The sequence below is a fragment of the Salarias fasciatus genome, chromosome 15, assembly GCF_902148845.1.
Source record: "Salarias fasciatus chromosome 15, fSalaFa1.1, whole genome shotgun sequence".
In the NCBI taxonomy this organism is placed as follows: Eukaryota; Metazoa; Chordata; class Actinopteri; order Blenniiformes; family Blenniidae; genus Salarias; species Salarias fasciatus.
In genome coordinates, this window is record NC_043759.1 from 17,765,815 (window position 1) to 17,781,303 (window position 15,489).

Sequence of the window (15,489 nt, forward strand, 5' to 3'; positions counted from 1 at the left end):
CCTTCATTCAAATAAAGCTTTCTCACTATTTATTCTTCTTTTTCCATGCCATTATTAAATGCCTTGTTTGTTATTTCCTTCTAAGGGACTATGAGTTACCTTGTATCTGTTGATATATAAAGAATTTGAATTCGCTTGCCTTTAAGTATTGGACAATCACTTTACTAAATTATACTATTTGTTTATTACTCTTTACAAGTTTAAAAAATTGATCATGTTTTCATCTACCTTCATTTCCCTGCTTTCTTTGCTGACTGGGATCTTTCTACAACAAATAGTCCACAGTATCTTTGTTTACTGAGGGCTCCAAACAGGAGGTAAATGTGCATTAGCATGCACCAAACACCTGTGTGAATATTCACATATGCATGATAAGATTACCCTCGAGTTCAGTCTGCTAAATATAAAGAGAAAAGTAGGTGTTTTACCAGATTATTCTAAGAGCAGACTGAATGATGACTGTTCTTCAAAGATAAAGAGCTGTGGGATTTCTTTGACCAAAAGAAATTGCTTGACCCAAGGTTTTAATGATTCACTCCATATACAATATGATATACATTCATCCATTCATCCATCCATATCCTGTGCCACAGTATACCAATCAAACCAGGACTGTATTTCTGTGAGGCATCTAACCACTGCACATTTATATAATGTTAATAACCCCAGTCATTTCATGGCACTTTTTCACCAAGCTAAATCCAACTATACCATATGAGTAAGCATGGGCAGTGGTGGAAAAGAACACTGTTAACAGGAAGAAACCTGCAGAACCAATGTCAGAGGTGGAGACTTTCTGTTGTGGTTAAAAGTTAGGTGAGAAAGGGATAGGACAGAGTGCACCAACATCCACACAAACGAAGGTGATGATGCAATAGTGTTTAACTACTGTGCAACTAATTATAGCAGGTTTACCATAAAGTGAAGTGGCTTTAATGATAGCATGTTTGCACTGGACAGTTAAGTGCTACTCTCTTCTATATTTGTTTTTACAAGGTAATCTCAGTGAGAGATGTTTACAAAAGAAACATGCTAAAAGACATATATGGCATAGGACAGACAGATCGAGCTAAAAGCAGAGTGTGAAAAGCATGTGTTGTCATGTTTGCGTGGCCTGTGGGTGCAGTGGGTGCAGCAGCGTGTGAGAGGGGCTGGAGCTCCATCCTGGAGGAGAGCCCTCCAGAGTCGACACCCAGCCGGATCCGCTGTGCTGACGTGTCGGCTGCCTGGGCTCGTGCCGCCCAGTGCTCATGCTCCAGCCTTCAGCAGCAGATCCGAGCCCGGCTCCCACCCTGCCAGCATGGCAGCCAAACACTGCTGCCGACGAGGCTTTTTACTACTTTTATTCAACTTCATCTCCACCGCGGCCTTGGAGAAGAGGTTCTCCGACTTTAAGAGATGCGCCGACGAGGAGTGCAGCAGTAAGTTTTTTTTTTCTTCCGCGGGCTCGTGAACTCCCAGCTCCGGGGAGAGAGGAGGGGGGACTCCGGGGATGCGTCCTTCCCCCCTCCATCCTCCATAAACTGCGCCTTATCTCTTGACCTGTTGCCGGTCGATATTTGCGACCTTGGCGTCCGCTCGCTGCGCATCCTGATGCTGTCCGATGCTCGGGGTTGTCGGTCACGGCAGCCCGCCGCTCGGTGGGGTTTTTCGGGTAGACGCGGTGGAGCTGGCCGGTTACCTGGCTGCTCCGGCCTTAGCTCCGGGGACCGTGAAGCTAACGTTAGCAGCTAATTAGCCACCGGCGTGCTGTACTCGGCTAGCACAAACAACAGCTGATTCACCGGTTCCTTCAAATATTAATAAATCACAATAGCCTCACTGGCAATAAACTCAAATCCAAGCTTGCTCAATTGTATATATAACACAACATAAACTGGATCTACTCAAACATCTGGTTATGTTCAGTGAATTCTCATCAACATAAAACCTTATCACTTAAAACAGCCACGGCAGAAAGGCATCCTATAAGGAAGTGCTGATAGGGACTTTCACATAGCGCCGTTACATCATTATTGTTATTATAAGGCGTGAACAATTACAAAACCTGAGACCGAAGACATGAAAACATGGTCCAAATCACAGCGCCATGCCTTTATTAAGAACACGTTTAGCACCTTTTCATTTCCCTTTCTGCTGCATCAGCTGTTCTCTCTACTGTCTTGCATCTAATGATGCATGTGCTGAAATAAACGTGTAAAAAGGTGTAGGCAGGCGCTGTATAAAAGTGCTGCTTTAGTGCTACCAAATCTATTCTGCATAAGAAGATACTGACCTAATCTTTAGCATTGGTCCTGAAAGTGCTCAGTATACCCCTCACTCTGTTTTAATTGGGTAGGCTCTGTTTAGTGTTGCAGGAAGAAACAGAAGGATTTCATCAAGTCTGCATTCCTACAGATTAATGTTTCTCGCCTCAGGAATTTTTAGTCAACTTTCTGCATTAGTTCTTCATAAGCTGGGCAATGGGACCCCCTGGTTAAAGTTTGTAGCTGAATAGATATTTGTATTTATTAATAAATCCATGAAATTTAAACACATTTTGCTTTTCTGACTGTACCAGCTGTTGTTCCTTATCATGATGTTTTGCTTTTTCAGTGCTTCTTTGTCGTGGAAAAGCTGTGAAAGATTTCTCAGGGCCAGATTGTCGGTTCCTGTCATTCAAGAAATCTGAAACAGTCTATGTATACTACAAACTGTCCGGGAGAAGGGCAGATGTGTGGGCAGGAAGTGTAAGTATACCATTATCCTGCAATGAATATTTTTTTAATGTACTTTGGCTATTTTGTATTGAAATCCTCAATGTGTTTCCTTGTCAATAGGTTGGGAGCAACTTTGGCTATTTCCCAAAGGATCTTCTTGCTGTAAACCATCTTTATACTGATAAAGAAGTTGAAGTTCCAGCAGAGGTATGTACATTTGACACACTATAACTGCTCCTTTCTTATGGCCATGTTACTTTGCATATTTGTAATATTGTTTTTTTGTGTGTTTTTTCTTCAGGAAACAGATTTTGTCTGTTTTGACACTGGATTTGACAAATTTGATAACTACGACATAGATTTGCTGTTAGACTCGTCTCATCAGGGGAATGAGGGAAAAACTGACCAAATCCCAGAAGCAGATAGCGCACAGAAAGAAACGCAACAACAAGAAACACTACAGGAAACACAACAGAACAACTCGGAAGAAGTGACGGAGAGTGAAAAGCCAGCTGAGCGTGATGATAACCTGCAAGATCAAAGTGCCTCTTTACATGTGCCTCATGACACATTGACTGAATCGCCTCCGACGGATACAGCGGAGTCCACTACAGTTGTTTCACCTGACGAGGATGAAATAGACAGAGTTCTGGGAACTGTGTCAGACAGCAGTGAAACCAAAGACACTCCCGCGATATCTGAAGTGGTCCCCGAGCCCACAGAACACGAACCCGTCTCCATTTCCGAAGAAGTGCAGATCCCTGATGTAAAGACTACGTTCGGGACAACCTTTGATGCCGTCGCCACCGACGACGAAATCACCACGAAAGTCACCCCAAATGAAGAGGAGGACAGTGAAGATGAGGGATATTATCCCGAAGACGACAACGACGTCGTCCCTGAAATTCCTCTGCTTACGTCTGCTGAGGAAACCGTCAACACTCCATCATCTGATTCAGTGAAACCGACAGAAAGTCAACCAGCAGCGCAAAATGACGAGTCAAAGGCAGAGGAGGGGAACATGTGGACGTCAATTGGAGATGTTATGTTTTCAGTTGTCACCGGGGGAGAGAGGACTCCAGATGTGAGTTTAGAGGAAGAGGACGATGAGGATCAGGAGGATGAATCCACTGCACAACACCCCCTGGTTTCTGAGGAAGTAAAGGCAGAAGCACAACCTGAAGAGTCTCCAAAACCTCCAGAGATCGCAGAACCAGATATTCAAGATCCTCCACAGTCCAACTCCATGCAGCCAAATATAAACGATGCTGAAAAGCTTTTATTTGTAAATGATGGGGAGAATGATAGAGAAGTGGTGAGACACGAGCAGGCTTTGGATGACCCAGTGGAACCGACCGATGAAGCAGAAGACCAAACGGAAGAGAGGGTGCCGTCAGTAGATCCAGTGTTGGAAAAATATGTTTCAGGCAGCTCTGAGATTGAAAAGCCTGATATTAATGCAACCGAACCCACAGAGGAGAAAACACAAGAGGACAGTGTCGATGACTCAGAAGTGCTTGATAGTAATGTAAATATACAGAACAGCAGGATGGCGGCACAGCAGGATGTCGACCAAACCGTGACTGAACAAGCAGTAGACACAAGTAAAAGTGAAGGAGAGCAAGAGGAGCAGTCTCTGCTTTCAGGTATCAAGCACGATGAAAGTATCGTAGGTACCAGTCTACCTAATAACATACAAGCGCAGTTAGCAAGTGATTTAGAAAGTAATGGTAGTGTAGAGCAGCCACACGCAGCGGAGGCGGAGGAAGAGAGTGACGACCAGAAAGAAGAGCTTCTTGAAGATGAAAATGCGCTCTCTTTTTCACAATCGGATGCTGCTGCCGAAGACTCTCCTGAAACGGCTCAGCCCTCAAGTCCAGAGCCTGAGTACAGCGACAGCGTCATGAGACTGAGTCTGCTCAGAGACCACCTATCACAGGAGAGCATGCAGCGAGCCCAGAAGCTCCTGGGTCTACAGAACCTCTATCAAATAGAAGCCATGTATAATGACATGGATGCAGAGTTACGGGCAGCCCGTCTGTCAGATGCAACCACAACTCATGACATTGAGAGCGCACTGGAGGCCATCCTGGAAGTTTCCGAGAACGCCATCTTGGATCATGTTGAGAACATTCTTGACCGTCGCAGCACAAAACATAACTTTGGCCAGCAAACGGACAGTAGCAGTATTGATGAGGAAACTCAAATACTAGATGAATTTCAAGAGCTCGCATTCAGCCTGAGACAGAAATATTCAACCACCAATGACAGCACGCCGTTAGCAGCAGGAGAAGCGTTGGATAGCACAAAAGGTAGGTTTGATTTCTGTGAAAATTTAAGTATTTTGTCAGACAGCATTGCACATTGGGCTTTTCCCTTAGATTAGACAACAGCAGCATATTACCACAGTTTGTTATTCACAGATGAAATTAATGCAGATCTTCATAAAAATAGTATCTAGTTTCCAGGTATAATAGGAGCACGTTGTCCTTGAGTTTAAAGGGACTGCAGTTCACACATTGCAACAGGATTTGTCTAAAATAATTGATAGACTCATTTTTCAGACTGATCAGAAACAGAAAAACCTGTTTTTATAGTTTTTTTATGTAAGTGCAGCAAATGTAGCTAATCTTATATTGACGTGTTGCTGAGTTTAGTTGAAAAATAAAAGGTGAACTGAATTAAAACTCAATGTACTCATCGCTAGTTACAGTTCTGAAATATTGTGACAGGCCTTTAGTCCATTCAACTCTTATGATAAAGTAGAGAACGCCTGCTGCGAGTTAGTGTTTGTGTGCTGCCATGAGTTGATATGGGATGTAAACATTCACACATCTGTATAAATATAATATCTCCCAATCGTTCCAGCCATAGATGTTAAAACTGATCCAACTCCCATGTGCTAATTCTGTTTGCATCACAGATGAACCTGAGTTAAGTGCCTCAGTTGACATTCCTCCGATTGTTCAAGACAAACCTGATGACATCTCTGTGACTGAGAGCGAGGACATGCTCACAGTGAAGGATCTAGAACAGCCAGGTGAAGTGGAGGAGGACCAGATAACAATGGATGAAGGTCCTGCTCAACCAGATATCAATGTGGAGGAGGATGGAGGACACTTCAATAAAAACAAAGACGATCGGCCGCCGTTCAGCACATCAGATGAGATGCAGAAGGTCCCTCAAGACTCTCTGGAAAATCCCTTAGACATGGGCCTTGGTGTGGAAGTTGATCATTCCACCTCAGGTCGGTAATCTTACACCGTCTTATTGAATTGTTTGTCAGATTATTTTCAAGAAAGCATCTACTCTTTGTGATAAACAATGTTGTAAATAGTAAATGTTAACATTCAAATGCTAATTCTTGGGTTTCAGCAATTAAGTGAAGAATTTCAGTTTTTTTAGATTTTGTTACTTTAAAGTCATAGATATGTTCTCTGTAAATTAAGGTTTATCATGTCCCTCATTCATACCACACATAACAAATCACTGAAAACAAATCTTGTTTGGTTAGGACCGGTGGATTCAATGGAGCCAGTGCCTGAAATAAGTCAAGAAGAGGAAGGAGACAGTGTGGGATTATTCTTATCTGGGATTGTTTACACTGGCTGCATTCTTTCAATGATGAAGAATAAAACTACAGAGTGGACCATTGTGGTAAGAATTTTAAGATGTTGACATTTGTAGCTTGATCCTTGTTTTCAGTGTTTCATCACAGTTATAAAGGAATGTGGTGTAACAAGGAGTGAAGCTGCAAGGAAGTTGCTTGATCAGTTCTAGTCTGTTGTACTAATGACTGTTTTGACCCTCTATGACAGTAAACTCAATATTTTTCTGATTATGAACAGTGAATGAGGAGTAAACAATGCATCTGTGTTCCATATATATTTTATTGAGACGTGTCACCATTTCATGGCAATGCAAAGATTAAAGAAGTACCTCATTGACTATGGAAACAGTGTCTACTCATGACAGGTATATGCAAATTCATACCCTACTTTCACCACACGCACATGGCTCATTTACTAGTCCCCAAAAATACTGTTATGCAAATATAACCATGTGCCTGTGTGTCAAAACTGTTGTCTTGCATGAGCACAAATGGTTTACTCATTAATTTCGGGATTTTTTTTTTTTTTTTTTTTTTTTTTTTTTTTTTTTTTTTTTACTTTTTTTTAGTATCAGATAATGTTTTTGGTCAATAAAACAGATTCAAGTCACGGTATTAGCCACTGATATCCTCTGAAATATACTATGCCAGTGGAAGACCGTCGGGTTTCTTGCAGTCATGCTGCGTTCAGGTACTAGTGGAATAGTCGGAAAAATAATTTCCAATGCGGGTAGTTTGCCCGAATATCTCTTACTCGGAGCTTTAACTTGTCAGTTGGGTAAAATTTTATTGCTAGCAATATAATTTTTTGTGATCTCTTCACTGTCAAATGCATACTGAAAATGCTGTACATATTCAATGTATTGACCTTGTTCTCACAAAGGCAATGCATGTTAGTGTAGTTCAGCAGTTTTGGGAAGCATAAAATTTTGTGATTCCCCTGAACGCCTCCCGTGCTCCTTGTTGACGGTGCGATTGAAGGCTGAAGTTCACAGCCGGTGTGAAGCTGGACTCTCTACCACTACCGGCAGGCCTTATTTTGGCATGTTTAGACAGCCTATTACCTTAACACGGCGTCACGTAGTAGACTAAAAGCCCGAGGGCTAACTGTTTATACGCCGCTTTTGTCCGTTCAGTGTTATTTGACATTTGAATGTAGATAATCTATCATCGTCGGTTGTGTTCCTGTTTGAAACAGTAGTGAACCGGGCTTCAGTTCCCGCTAGCAGGTGGATTTATTTGCCAGCCATCTCTGCTATCTCACGCTTTTCCTGTTTGTGACGACGTTTCTTGTATTTTTGTTTTTCGGGACGCCGCACTTCACCTGCTAGCGGCTAACTCACGTTAGCGTTTACTTTGCTATTGTGTTAGCACGTTAGCTAGCTCCTGTCAGTCAAGTGTCTGGCGTGATACCGCTTGAAAACATGGAGAGTGAAACCTTGTCTCGACCCGTACTGGAGCCGGATCATGTTTACATGCTTTTTCTGAAGGCACTGCAACATGTAAGTGAGATTGAGCCCACATGTCGTGTATTAATTGTTGCTATCACGGCCTGCTGACGTGTTAATGACAGAATGGCTGATGGTTATTGACGCAGCCTCACAACTGTGTTAGAACAGTAACTTCCACTTCTCTGAGTCTTCTTACTATGTTTCCTCCATGTGATTACCTTACTTTGATATATCGTACAAGACGACTTCTGAAATGTGTCGAAAATGTCTGGAAACCATGTTGAGATGAGGAGCATTATAATCTAACCTTTTAGGTTTCTGCATTAGTTTCATTTTCTCTCTTCTGCTTTTTTGCTCTTCTTTGAATATTGTAATTCATTCAAAAGCTTTCCTGAGATCACAAATCGTGTCTGTCAGGATAAATGCAAGATATGGTTAGAAGGATCCCTTCTGCATAGCTCTTCTCTTCCAAACCGCTATTGAAGTGTGAAAATATTCACTGGGAGGATCATGTGTGCAGATACCAAAAAAGGTCCGATGCAGGCACACCAGACTTAGTTGAAAATTGCAGGAACATCATTACTGGAACTTGCATTTGTCTTCATTGAATTGGTTCAGACTCAGAGGTTTCATTCATGTTGGATAATCCAGGATTAATTCCATGTGCAGGTGAATGTGCTAGTTTTGTACTGCAACTATACAAATTCATCTGTCCTTTATCCGTAACGATTCATGGGTCAGCTCTGTGTTCAACTGGTACCGATGAAAAAAACTTGTAAAAGCATCTTTACTCATCTTATATTAGCATTAACATTGTTGCTCACTCATGACTCGCTTCCAGCTGTGTCACAGTGCACCATATTGATGCATTGATTGTTAAATATAAAAATAGTCCCCATGTTTGCAGACATTGACGAAGCCTTGAGCTCTAGTATTTTCATTTCATTAGAGCTCCAAAATGTTCAGTTGGTGGCCTAATCAAATAAACAGTTCAAATTCCACATAGTAAAGTTTGAGTGCCATAAACACAGTAGACTTGTTTCCTGCTCTACAAGCACGCTCAAAAGATTTGGGGGGTATATTAGTGGATGTTCCACATATTTAAAAACATCGTGGAATAATTCTAATTTGTTTTATTTATTTTTTGCTTGTGTTTCATTTAAAAAGAGATGCGTTTCCCACATTGCTTTCGTAGCTCTAAATAAACTGTGCCAATTACCGTCACTGCCATTGTACATGATTGGTTTTGCTTGTGTGTTCTTTGCATTGGTCAGTCCCGGTGTTGATGCATGAAAAGGTGTTTTCCTCTTTCTTACTTGACACACAGCTCCTTTCCATGTTGAGGCCTTTTCTCCTGGCTTCATTTCTGTTGTCGGTGTGAACGCCACCGATGTTTTTCCTTGTGTCTGCAGATGATTTCATTACTGCCAGACGAGTGGAAGCCGGGTGAAACTTTGTTTGGGTGTCCTTGGCAAGCTGTTGCCGTCACTGCTCTGGTTGGGGTCGTGACCTTCACCCTCTTTTTCTGGAGGACCGTATTGTCGGTAAGTATTGTGATAAAGTTTCTTTCCTCTCTGCTCAAGTTTTTTGTCGATATGTTCGGGAACACCCAAGATTAAATAATGTCTTTGTGTACAATTAGGATTAATGAAGTTGTTGCACTAAATATTTTTTCCGCTGCTTTTAGGTAAAGAAGAGAGAATATCTTGGTAAATATTTACACATTTATTTGCACAATAATACCAAATGCAGATGTGTATGTTGTTGCTAACTGTGTGACGTGTGTGTTGTGTGAAAAGTGGATGAGAAAAAGCTTCAAGCGCAAATCGAAGCACTCAAAAAAGAGAAGACGGACGCTCTTGCCAAATTACAAGAAATTGAGAAACAGGTGAGATTCGTTACAAAGGTTTTCACACAGGATCTTCCAAGACAATAAATTGTGTATAATTTAATGTGTGTTTCCTCTAAAGTCTGAGCAACTGAAAGAGCATCAAAAACAGTCAAAGGATACCATCAGCAGTACGATGAAGAGGATGGAAAGCCTCAAGGTGAGCTGAGAAGATGATATATTTGTTGCTCCCTTTTCTCTTTCGAACTATTCGTGGGAGTCAAAACGAGTTATTGTCAATAACTAATACTGCACTTTTAAATGACTCCTCATGTCTTCACTTTAACAGAGTAAAGTTTCAGAAGCAGAAACACTGAGCGAACAGATGATGGAAGAAAGGGAAAAAATCGCAAAACTCCTCGAAGAGGAGCGAGCAAATTATCACCGAAACGAAGCCAGGGTGCACATTTATTTTTTTCTCTTTCCAGTATATTTCAAATGCTTTTCCCAAATTCATTATACTAAATGTTCACTTTTTTTTAACAGATTGAAAAATTAGAGGAGTCAAACAAGAAGTTGCAGCTCAGCAGGAAAAAGGTTCAGGAAGCTCTGGCTAAGGTAGAATTTCACATCCTTCTGCATATTGCAAGACTCTGTAGTCTTACTGTGTCTTTATTGTATCGGTCCACCTAATAATCTGTATTTTTCTCCAGACTACGGTCCTCCTAGATGAAGCAAAGATCCGAGAAGACGCCCGAAATGTTCAGCACAAATGTCGAGAGAAAGAGTTTGCTGCATTAAAGGAAGAAAACAAAACGGTAGAAAAGTTTCTACAGATTTTGTAAGTAGTTGCACATCAGAGTACTACATATTTCTGTTTTTTGCTCATGTTTGCAGTTCAAAGCTTCCATTAAAGGTTGGGAGGACAAACACAAGGAGCTGACGGAGCAGATTAAAGTCTACCAAAAGTCCCAGAAAGACCTGGAGGATTCTGTGGTGCTTAAAGATCACAACGTGGAGGTCAGTCGGTAAACTACTGCCACACCTCGTCTTAAAGTCTTAACTGGAACCCACTTGGCTCACACTCTCTCATGTTGTGTGTGTGCAGGTGCTGTCGGACCTTCTGTCAGATCTGGACGCTTGTGATTCTCAAAAAGGTGACACCAAAGTTTTAGAAAACGGTGAAGTAGAACCTGGTGAGTGCAGCTCGGTCATTAAATCAGGGTGAAAATGAAAACATTTGGAGGTGAATTTAGTTTAACTGTGTTTGTCTCCTTCAGATAAAAGAACAGACATTAAGAACAGGATCAGACAGATGATGGATGTTACCCGGGTAAGGCATCGCCACGTTTGCAAGCACCAAATGTGAAGAGTAAGAATATAAAAGTATTTTAATGTACAAACCTTATTTTTCTGAAGGTCCAGACCACTCTGAGTGTAGTAGAAGAAGAGCGGGATCGCTTCATGGCAAAGCTACTGAATGAAGAAAAGGCCCGAAAGACACTGGAAGGTTTGTCACACTGAATTTTATTGAGTTTCAGTCGCAACACACACACAATCTGGCAGGCATCTCTCTAAACACGCTGTTCTGTTCTGCAACAGAACAACACCAGGAGCTGGAACACGCCATCGCGACGCTGAAAGGCGAGAAGAGCCACGTGGAAAACCAGTTCAAGATCCTCCAGCAGAAGAACGAGATCATGGTGGAGATGTACCAGCAGAAGGAAAACGCTCTGCAGCAGTGAGTGAACTCTTTTCGCGATGCCCAGTTCCTCTGCGGACTGGAAGAACATTTGAATAAAGATGAGCCAAATCCAAAGTCCAACTGAACTGAGCAGCGTTAAAAGCTACTGCAGTGTCGTGATTCTGCATTACAGCTCGGCATGGTCTTGCATTTGAATGAAACGCTACAGAACAATATTCTGTCAAGATAAACAGCCAGGACTGTTGTTTGAAGGAGTGTCTCTGTGGCTTCGCAGGAAATTAACAAAGGAGGAGCTGGAGCGGCGCAGCAAAGAGAACCTGCTGTCCGAGGTGGGAGGAAAAGCCGTGGAGGCCGAGGAGCAGGTTAAAGTCTTAAGGCAGCGCATTAATGAAATGGAGGAGCAGATGAAGAAGACAGAGGAGGTCTACAAAGAGCAGGTGATCCTCTTTACAGTAGCTGTTCGGTTCTGATTCTCTCGCTGGAACCCTGTCTCTATATCACCACATTTTACTGTGAAACTCCTGGACTGATCTCTTTCTCTTTTTGAATTTTCAGATTAAAGAACAGGAAAATAAAACTCATTCAAACTGGGTATGTTGCACACAGTTCACTCACATAAAACAGCAGATTTTTGATCTGAAACAGTTTGAACTTGCCTTCTCATCCTCACTGCCGTCTGCAGGTGAACGCTCGTAATGCGGAGCGAGCTCTGAACCAGGAGAAGCTGGAATCCTCAAAGCTTCGTGAAAAGTAAGCTCTTGTCTAGCTTGTCGAGTATTAATTTTTCTAGCAACTTTTTACTTCTCCTCCTCATGTTCTAAGACAGATATCTGTCCAAGATTTGTTCAAAACAGATTCATGGTGTTTCTTACCGTCACATCTAATCAAAGCGTTGTTCCGTCCGCAGACTGGCCGTGCTCACCTCCCAGCTGAACGAGCGCCGCGCTCCTCTTTTCAGACCCAACTCCGGGCAGCCGGCCGGCCCTCACCAGGGTGAGCATCCTCCGTTCCTCCTGCCCGCTTCCTTTCCCCCCGCAGGGCGCCAGAGGGAGCCGCTGCCTCACGTCGCGGAGGAGCTCCTCGCTGCAGCTCGCGTTGTGATTTTCGGCTTCAGTAAATCAATGCTTTGGTTGTAACAGGTGATTCATACGGGCCGTCTCCTGTGAGTGGGGGCGCGCCGTCCCCTCCATTAATGATCGAGGGTCCCAGACGCCCCCCCTCTGCCCCAGTTGGGCGAAGAATTGACCCGTATGGTGAGTCCACGTGGATTCCTTCACCTCCTTCAGCCTCGTCCCCTTTCAGTGTCTCCTGACTTTATTTTTCCTTCCAGCTCCTTCACCTTCAGTTTCTCATTTTTTCCTCCCTCTCAGTTCATATTCCAACCTGCATCTTCCTGGTTCCTGCCCCCGTTTTGTTTCTTTTAGTTCATGTAAAAAGTGTTTCTGTGATGAAGACTGTCCTTCTCTTGTCCTTCTGTTCTTGTAAATGCTCTGAAAATGCATTTTGAGTCCTGCTCAAACAGTCCTTTTATTTTCATTAAATACCATTGTGGAGTCGAGCCTTGGTTTCCCAACAAATTGGTTCACAAAAGATAAATTTCCAATTCGTCAATGCAACAGTTTCTGAATATGTTGCCCGGCAACAGCCAGCAGAGACATTGTTGAAACACTTTTCTCAGCCTCCAAACGGCACTGTACTTTATTTTGGGAAGTTTTTCTTTATGCTTTCATGATCCCTCTTGGTTTTCTTCCATGAAAAAGTGGGAGTGAAAAGCCAAACAGATCATAAAAATATCACCCTCCTCTTAACTTCTCAACAGACGCATCCCTTAAATACTCCAGTTTTTCCTTCATTTTAGTGTTTTATTTTGTGTTGCTTTTTATGATCAAATAAACCTAAAAATGTTTTAAATAAAACAGTTTGATGTGGTTTCTTATGGGAACATTAAGAAGAAATTGGTCAACTTTGAGGAATTGGGTTTGAGAATCAAGGTTTTACTCAACTTCCAAATTCAAGTCTAGATATTCATTGGATTGAAAATGAAGCATTTTCAGGGTATTTGTATTGTTTGAAACTCTTGGTGCTCTGGCGGAGTACGCTCTCTACCTCCCTGACACTTCCTGCCCTGTTTCCCTCCCTGCTCTGCGGGCGCCAGCTGGATTTTACTCATATTTATTCTTGCTGCAGGTCCTCGGCCTCCGTCAGATCCACACGGCCGTTACGCCGAGAACAAACACATCTCTGGGATGGGTATGTCCTCTGTTGTCTTTGTGTTTAACAGCTTCCAGCTGTGATCTGGTCCTGCTTGTCACACTCTACCTCTTTTCTCTCTGCTTCCAGACATGGTGGGCCCTCGCAGCTCCTCTCCAGCCAACCTGGATGGATCTGTAAGTTACTTTCGATTGATCAGACTCCCCTTATTGGAAGTGTAGACCCTTTAGGTCCTGCCTACATCTCTGCTGTGTGTGTCCCTGCTCTAAAACAGACACAAGCAGTAGATCCTCAGATAAAAGCAGAGGCGGAGGCTGAGGCCTCCACAGAGAGTCCAGAGCCTGTGAGTATGCAGGTCCAGGTGCTCGCTGTGCTCCCCTAAAGCTGGATTTGGATACGAGCGGAGTTTAAAGGCCGGGTTTTGTTGCTGCGGGGCTGACCAAGCTTTCAGGCTGTGTGTGGTTTTCACAGAAACACTGAAAGTGTGTCCTGGTTAATGCATTTTTGAACGTGTTTTGATCTTTGTATTCCTGGAGTAATCAGGGTGTGTGGTGACTGGTCTTGTGATTGAGCCTTTACTAAATACACTCACGGTCTGCGGGCGGATGTCGTGGATCTTTTGTGCATGACTGAAATGTGCCGCGGTGAAGTCGACACACACACCTGCTGTTCTGCTCCGTCACACGTCTCCGTCTCGCTCAGGGCCCCGGATCCTTCCTGGCCTCGCCGATAAGGGACTCTCCGGGCTCCATGGCGCAGGGGCCTCCACCCGGACACGGGCCCCATGACCCCCTGCTCCCCGGACCCCACATCCGTCTGCCCCCGCCCGGGCCCTACAGGCCGCCGCGGCCCGGCCCCTACCACCTCCCGCCCGGCCCTCCCCCGAACGTCCCCCCTCCTCTGCACGGGCCGCCGCTGCCCGCCAACGGCTACCCGGGCATGCCCCCTCCCGGACCCATGGGGGGCGAGTTCGGACCGCGACCGGCCAACGGACACACGTTCCTCCCCAGGCCCGGCCCGGGACACCCCATGGACATCCGGGGTCCGTCGCAGCCTCACTTCCGTCCCCCTCCACCGCACCACTTCGGACCGATGCCTCCGTCACACGGTATCACACCTTTTGTTGATTCTGTCGCTGCGTCAGACTGTCTTTAACAGCGTCTAACCTCCGCTCCTCTCGTCCCGTTCAGATGCCCGTGGGCCCCTGGGACCACGCCCACCCGTCCCTCCTGACGCCCGCTTCCACGGCGGCCCCCACATGGACCTGCCCCCGGGGCCGCCGCCGCACCCCCCCCTGCAGAACTCGGCGGGCGCCCACAGCGGACCCGGCCAGCAGGAGGCACCTCAGGACTCAGCAAGGCCAGCCGTGGCCAAGCCTTAAACCCCGCCTCCTCCTCCCAAACTGAACTGATCACAGAACACCCCAGATCCAGTCCAAACAGGTCATGATTATTTTCATGTTTGTTCTCAAATAATTAAAAAAAAAAAAAAAAAATCATTGTTCATTGAGAAAAGGTCCCTAGATGAATGGATCTCGAGTCGTCTGAAACATGAGGGTCACCACTTTTCTCAACAGCTTATCGTGCAATAATGCTTGACTCTACGCCAGAGGATCTTCATATATGTTGATATTTTAATGAATATATAGCTTTCTTTCTTTTTTTCATGAGGGCAGATTTTTAAACGTCATTTCCTGTGGAAATTACTTTAAGAAGAGGAGCAGGAGGGAGGTTTAGCTTCTAGCATTTCAGGATATCATAATTTTCCCCAAAGCTGTTGCTTTAGTACGAACTGATAAGCAAGTCATGTAATTTGATGGCCAGATGTATAACTTATTTTACTATGTTGTTAGAACTTTTAATAATAAAGAATGTGAAAGCAGTGGATGTTTAATGGAGATGTGCTTCACACACACACACACACACACACACACACACACACACACTGAGGCCAGTTAGGAATAGATAATCTCAATAACCAATCCG

The 15,489-nt window shown here is 43.9% G+C and overlaps 1 protein-coding gene across 2 annotated transcripts; it reads left to right on the forward strand.

Annotated features, from left to right (window-relative positions):
• The first annotated feature begins 1,254 nt into the window (after positions 1 to 1,254).
• On the forward strand, positions 1,255 to 15,386 carry mia3 (MIA SH3 domain ER export factor 3). Of its 2 annotated transcripts, XM_030110000.1 has the most exons (28): positions 1,255 to 1,421; positions 2,596 to 2,729; positions 2,820 to 2,906; positions 3,001 to 5,011; positions 5,623 to 5,946; positions 6,214 to 6,356; positions 9,173 to 9,304; positions 9,448 to 9,469; positions 9,560 to 9,648; positions 9,731 to 9,808; positions 9,938 to 10,048; positions 10,135 to 10,206; positions 10,302 to 10,406; positions 10,486 to 10,608; positions 10,697 to 10,784; positions 10,869 to 10,921; positions 11,008 to 11,098; positions 11,191 to 11,329; positions 11,568 to 11,730; positions 11,849 to 11,884; positions 11,976 to 12,043; positions 12,201 to 12,286; positions 12,433 to 12,546; positions 13,481 to 13,543; positions 13,634 to 13,680; positions 13,779 to 13,847; positions 14,207 to 14,612; positions 14,695 to 15,386. In XM_030110000.1, the coding sequence occupies exons 1-28, from the start codon at positions 1,301 to 1,303 to the stop codon at positions 14,883 to 14,885; spliced, it is 5,166 nt and encodes a 1,721-aa protein (XP_029965860.1). In that variant the 5' UTR covers positions 1,255 to 1,300; the 3' UTR covers positions 14,886 to 15,386. The 2 variants fall into 2 exon arrangements, with proteins under 2 accessions (XP_029965860.1, XP_029965861.1); XM_030110001.1 differs by lacking the exon at positions 13,779 to 13,847.
• Positions 15,387 to 15,489: the final 103 nt, after the last annotated feature.